The sequence below is a fragment of the Halyomorpha halys genome, unplaced genomic scaffold (genome assembly GCF_000696795.3).
Source record: "Halyomorpha halys isolate HHAL.00 unplaced genomic scaffold, Hhal_1.1 Scaffold1649.1, whole genome shotgun sequence".
NCBI classification, from domain to species: domain Eukaryota; kingdom Metazoa; phylum Arthropoda; class Insecta; order Hemiptera; family Pentatomidae; genus Halyomorpha; species Halyomorpha halys.
Window position 1 is genome coordinate 140,579 of NW_027110978.1, and position 6,413 is coordinate 146,991.

General features: G+C 27.1%; 1 protein-coding gene and 1 long non-coding RNA gene across 2 annotated transcripts in view; one reads left to right on the forward strand and one right to left on the reverse strand.

Moving 5' to 3' along the window:
• The window catches only part of LOC106690298 (uncharacterized), a 58,695-nt gene extending 54,172 nt beyond the window's left edge, over positions 1-4,523 (forward strand). Inside the window, exons 3-6 of the mRNA XM_014435694.3 lie at positions 892-1,097; positions 1,549-1,712; positions 2,167-2,308; positions 3,184-4,523. Of these exons, the coding sequence (XP_014291180.1) occupies positions 892-1,097; positions 1,549-1,712; positions 2,167-2,308; positions 3,184-3,828 (1,157 nt within the window). The 3' untranslated portion in view covers positions 3,829-4,523. The remainder of the gene's footprint in view (positions 1-891; positions 1,098-1,548; positions 1,713-2,166; positions 2,309-3,183) is intronic.
• LOC136796169 (uncharacterized) overlaps positions 1-6,413 on the reverse strand; it is a 39,017-nt gene that overhangs the window by 28,581 nt on the left and 4,023 nt on the right. The window contains exon 2 of the long non-coding RNA XR_010843873.1: positions 149-348. This is a non-coding gene — a long non-coding RNA (uncharacterized lncRNA). The remainder of the gene's footprint in view (positions 1-148; positions 349-6,413) is intronic.

Sequence of the window (6,413 nt, forward strand, 5' to 3'; positions counted from 1 at the left end):
GAAGTTTATAGAGCAGACCTGGATGCCAGACTCGATCAAAGGATTTATTTTTTTTATTTTTTTATTTATTAAGGTTTCACTATTGCTGCCGCTGCAATCGTGTAAACTATATTTTCCTTACTTATATTATTATTATATGCTTACTTACTTTATATTAAGATTTCCTTGATGGCTAGTACTACTATTAGATATCTGCGCAAGTGCGAATAGTAACTGACATTGGAAGATCCTTGATAGACCGTGTGTAATCTATAAGAGGAAGATGGTCCGAGTCCAGTCATAATAATAATTCAAATAGTCAATAAACTATAATGAGCCGACGCTCCACTTTGCAGGGCTTCATCAAGGCTAAAAAAGATATAAATAATTAAAATAATGTATCAAAGTAAGAAAATAGATAACATGAAATTAAAAAAAAAAAAGTAAACTTAAAACTATCAACTATCACATAAACAAACTATTTTTGTTTATCATATCAAACAATATGAATATCAACTACATCAAAAATGATTTGTTTATATGATAGTTGATAGTGTTATGTTAATCTAAAAATAAAAAGTTTAAAAATTAATGAAATCGTGATAAAATAGGGTAATTTGACTAGTAATTAATGACCTGGGCAGAATAGCATGCAAAACATTTGTTAAAGAATTAGATGTGAGGTGTAAATTTATATTTAAGATTGTCCTTGAGAATGGCCAAATTGGCCGAAACGTTGGACTGATGATGATGTAATAAAGAGGTTTGAGACTTAAATGGATACCAATTTATTTATTTAAAAAAATAAATACGTCTCAAGAAATTGAAAAGATTATACATAAAATAATAGATTTTAGTTATGAAGTACTCATAATGTATCAATATAATATATTATTATATTTGTATTTTCAGAATACTGGCTTACAGCTGGCTGTGTACTGGGAGGTTTAAGTGCGCTTATTATTGGAAGAAATTGGGGAACCAAAGTTCTCTTACTTCTGATTAGATTTATCCAAATACTAGCCATTGTAGTAATATTTAGTTTCTATGTTTTGTCCAAATATGCCTGGGTCGAGGAATATTGGGTCTTTGGACTCTATTCGACGTTCATGTTGCAGGTAAATATTTTATTTGTCATCAATACTTTAGATTTTCTGTTGTCTTTATTTTTTTAAAATAATTATGAATCCATTTTTACTGTATTGTAATTTGTCCTATTATTAATGTAATTTTTTCACATTTATTAAACCATCTTTAAAATCAAGTGAACTAAACAATATCATTCAAATCCAAACTGTGGCTGGCTTGCCATGATGCCACAAAGAGTTTTTATCTGTTTTTTTATTGCATTTTCTATATAAATTTTTCTTTAAGGTTATATTTATTTTGCTAAGTCCCACTGCCCATTCCTGCAATAAAATATAAATCTACGATGTGTGAAACAGCAAATTTCTCACATATACCTATGTTTATTTTCTGTTCACCACTACTAGATAATGATTTGGATAAAAAAAAATAAATAAATAATCTTCAGTATAATTTGTATTTTAATTTTATATCTTATTTTAGGGATTTATTGATTGCTTATCGCAAATATCAAGTCCGATATATGTGATGGAAACGATCTGTGATAGAGAACCGCAGTTGTCTGTTACCCTTCTACTTCTAGTTTCTACTCAACTACCATTATATATGTCATCGTTCGTGGCAATGTTGCTATCAGAACACCATTTGTAAGTATACTTTTTCACCTTATTTAGATAGTATGATTCTTATGAAATTGTATATTTCTATAATGAAACTCTTAATTTCTTTTAAAAATGTTATGAAAGTTTTTAAGACCCATACTTATATATTTCATTTCTTTTAAAATGTTATAAAATATTTGTAGTGATTTTAGCTAACTAAAAACAAAATATATCAAATGATGAGCTGAATTATTTATTAATGTGTATATATGGAAGAATGATCAATTTTTTTCTATTATAGTTATTAATTATTGAATTTTCTCATGTACATTAACTAAGCCATATTAGCAGAGCCAATTAGTAAAGTAGAAGTGTACCAATTTTTAAGTAATAGATTTACTACAATAGTCATGTTTTGCATCTTTTAAAAATAATTTATTAAAAATGTTTTAATTGAACTATTATTAATAATTATATGCATTTATATTTTGTGTTTTAGATTCCTTACATTAGGTGTTGGTATTTTTGCTGGAGTATTCCTTATTGTAGTATTTTTCTTCGTGTTCCTACCAAAAACTTCTCAAGATGGAACTGTCTGTAACAAGGACGACAATGCAACATTTTGGCACCTACAATTTGAAGTAATATAAAAAAAAATTATTCTTTATATAGCTAGAAATTGCAATAAAATGTTGACCTAATTTTCTAACACATTTTACTGGAAAATTACCCCTTTTTGAGCCTAAAAGCGTTTTAAAAAACCAGTGATTGCTTGTGGAATAACTAATACAAAATATATGTCAATATTCATAAGTGTTACTACGTTATACTACTGCTACATTATATCAATTTTGTTTTTACTTTCTATTACTATATATATGAATACAACTACATTGATACACTCTAACAAAGAACTAGGTCTCGAAATAAGTACAGATAAAACAAAATACATGGTTAGCAATGGAAATGGGAGCATTTTCGGTAGTATTAATTAGAAAAAATGATATTGACGAGGAGGTATAAGCAAGATTAAAGGTGGAAAATTCTTGGTATTTTTCCATTTCGAAATCGCTTAGCTCATGCTGTTTTAGAAGGGCATTTGATAAGAAGACAGCTATTAATAGGGTTACTTTGCACTACATTTAGGAATTCTTTTTTTATTTTGCATTTTTGATCTACCTACAAGAGTCCGAAGATTTTGAAATTTATACCTCAGGTTTCTTAGAGTACAAATGAAAGAAAAGACCACTAGTTTAAACTCTTTTGATAAATATTAATTTAATTTTTTTTTTTTAAAGTTGAACACAGTTTATTGGTATATAGGGAGACTGCACAACTTTCTAAAATTAATTATAAACATTTGGGAATCAATAGCTAGTACAATTTAAGGCTTATGTTATGTGGAATGGATGAAGCCAATAGAGTATTTCTTTAATTTTTTTATTGTATTTTTTTTTTATATTACTTTTCAACATTCGTTGTTTGATGTTTCTAATAGATTTTTTTTTATTTACAGAAGGAGTCAGGCTGGCTATGTCCTGCAACTTCCAGTTTAGCAGTATGCCTTCTGTCTCAAATGACTGGATTTCAAATGTATGAGTTCTATGCCTCTTGGTCCATTCGTTTAGTCAATTTACCATTTGATACTGGAGTCATAAAATCAGGCGTTCTCTTTTTGACGCTCTTACTAATTCTCCCCTTCTGGACTAAAAATAGACTTTCTATATTTCTTATAACTACAACAGGAATCATTTCTGTTTGTTTGTTTCTAAGTGGAATAATTCTACACGGTCTCGAAGCAGGAAATTCTGTATATCCACTTGTTCCTTTCTTAGTCAACACAGTATTTGTAATATCTTATACTGCCGGGTTATTGACGCTGGCACCAATTGTCTGCATCATTTTGATCCCTCGGCGGTATCGTCTTGCAATATTTACCATAGTAACAACAGTAACTATACTTGACAGAAGACTCGTTAGAGCTGTGACACCCACATTTATAGAAATATTACATCCATTTGGTGTCTTCTGGCTCCATGCTGGAGCAACATCTCTGGGGTTGCTCTATATGGTGGTTGCAATTGTAGACCAAGTAAAAGACAGGCATAGAAGCACACCTTCTAGCCAGTGTACTGTTGAAGAATTCATAACTCAAGTTTAATTTTATGATTTTAAAATTCAGATCTGATTATTTTTTTTATACAAATATTATAATCATTATGTTGAGTTTACATTGCAAATTATAGACCTTATCTATTGTTGAATTAAATATAATAGTATTATCTTTACTTATAGACTGATATTTAGTGCCATAAAGTGCTTAGTCGTTTTCTTTAGAAACCAAATTAATTTGTTTCATCGATCACATTCATATTATCAACTTGTAAGCCTTTATGATTTTGTTAAGTTCATTTATGAAGCTTTCATTTTAGTAGATTAGCCAAAATTTATAATACAAAAGAATAATTTTTTACTGAAAAATAGAACTCTCAGTTTATAACTTTTATTTCTTTGATCAGGTTTATATAACCACCACAGTTAGAGTATAGTTTGATATAGAAAGTATCCGCTTAGTTCTCTCCAATAATTTGTCTGGGCTGTTCTGACTAGTTTCGTTAAATCTTGATGTCTATTGTTTTAATTTACTAATATTTTAATATAGAAATTGTATTCATGCAATGACTAGTTGTATAACGCCATTATAATCGGAATTATTCTATCTACGATAACATGATATGAAATATAAAGTGTTGTTTTATTACCAAATATTTATACTGTACTGTAAAAATATATTTTATATAATGTATTTTTCATATTTTTGTATTTATTAGTTTGTAAGAAATAGATAATGTAAATAATATAATGTACTATATCAAATATTATATATGTATATGTTATCTGAATATATCAATAATGGTTATTTTGTAATTAAAGAATTCTTTATTATCTACTTTATTTTGTTTTTTTTAACAATACTACTTCAATTTTTTTATAAAAAGATAAAATATCGTTTTCATTAAAATATGAAAATATTACTAAATTGATTTAATTAAAAAATTATTATTTGGGCAATTCCTCAAAAAAATCCATTATAAAATACAACTAAGCTGTTAATTGACCTAAAGGCTGCTAAGGATTAAAATTTCCAAATTACTTTAAGGGCACTAAGTTCATTTCCAAGTAGATAGACCCTTTAACTCCACTCTCTTCATTTTAATTATCAACATTTCGGGTATCTGTCAATTCTCAAATCCTAAATTTATTATCTTTAATTATTATTATGTCCTTCTTAAGTATTTTTTGGCTACTGATGTTATAAAACAATGTTATGGTGATAATATCTTTGGAAATACTTCAAGTTTTACTTTTTAGGAAGCCAATTAAGGACTTCATATAATACATATTTATAAGTATACATACATAAAAGTATAAATAATTAGTTACTTTCCATAAAGAGAAACTTTTAAATATTAACAAAGGTGTTATTTATTTATTTTTTTCCGATCCCCCTAAAACAGAAAATAAATTAATAATTTGCATTATGCAGAATTGTCATATTTTTGGCTACTTATATAGTAAAATGTCATTATAAAAACACCTTGTCAATAACTCCTTTGTCGATATTTCAAAGTTTGTGAAACATTGTATATAAGTTAGTAAAATTTTAACATCTATATACCTACTACCTTTAAATAAAATTAAGCTTCAAATAAAATTCAAAAACCGTGTTTCTCACAAGCAAACATAGGGAAAGACATCATAAAAATTTATGTTAGATTTAGGACGAATCATGAAATTAGCAATAACTACCTGCACAAAATAGGCATAACTGACACTTTCCACTGCAAACATGGTAGCGATAATTAATTATACTTGAATGTCTGGCATACAAAAAACAACAAGAAATATTGTACGAAGATCTAGAGATAAATAAAAATATTGTTCATGATAGTTTATTAAAAATAACAGACTATGCAAAAATATGAATAAATAAACATTTGAAATCTATAAAACAAAATGCATAATAGATATGTTAAGATGAGAAGATAGTTGACCATGGATAATATATATGAGAAGAAGATGGTTGGGGATGTGGTCAGAGAATAACACAAATATGTTAAAAAAAAGTTTGGGAAATTTTAAAATACTGACAAAGGCGTTCTTTTTTTTTTTTTTTTCATAACCTACATTATTATTTTGTTTGGTTGATATATATATATACATACTATATGTACATGTATGTATAGTACTATATGTAATATGTATGTATGTATTAACCAAATATAATAATAAAGGAGATTATGAGAAAAAAAAAAGGATTGTCCTTATCAATATCTCGTGTATCAATATTCCAAAGTTTCAATAACTTTGTAAAATCGATATACAAGATATTGACAAAGACATTACTATAATGATTTTTTACAATATAAGTACCCAAAAATATGACAATTCTCTAACTTAGGAAATAGTTAAGAAGGATGTAATCATTTCAATGTAACAATTAGATATAATAAATTTAGGTCTTAAAAAATTTGGTAGATGCCTGAAATGCTGACCAATAAAATAGAAGATAAAAGTCATAGAGTTTATGTACTCAAAAATAAATAAATATTGTCTAACTGTGGCCAAAACAATTAACCTGAGTTCATAGTTTTAGTCCACAAGAGGCCAGCACTATCCAATCATTCAGAGAAGCTGTACTAAAGCTTTATATTTATAATAATTTTTAAAAGCTACTAAAAGAAT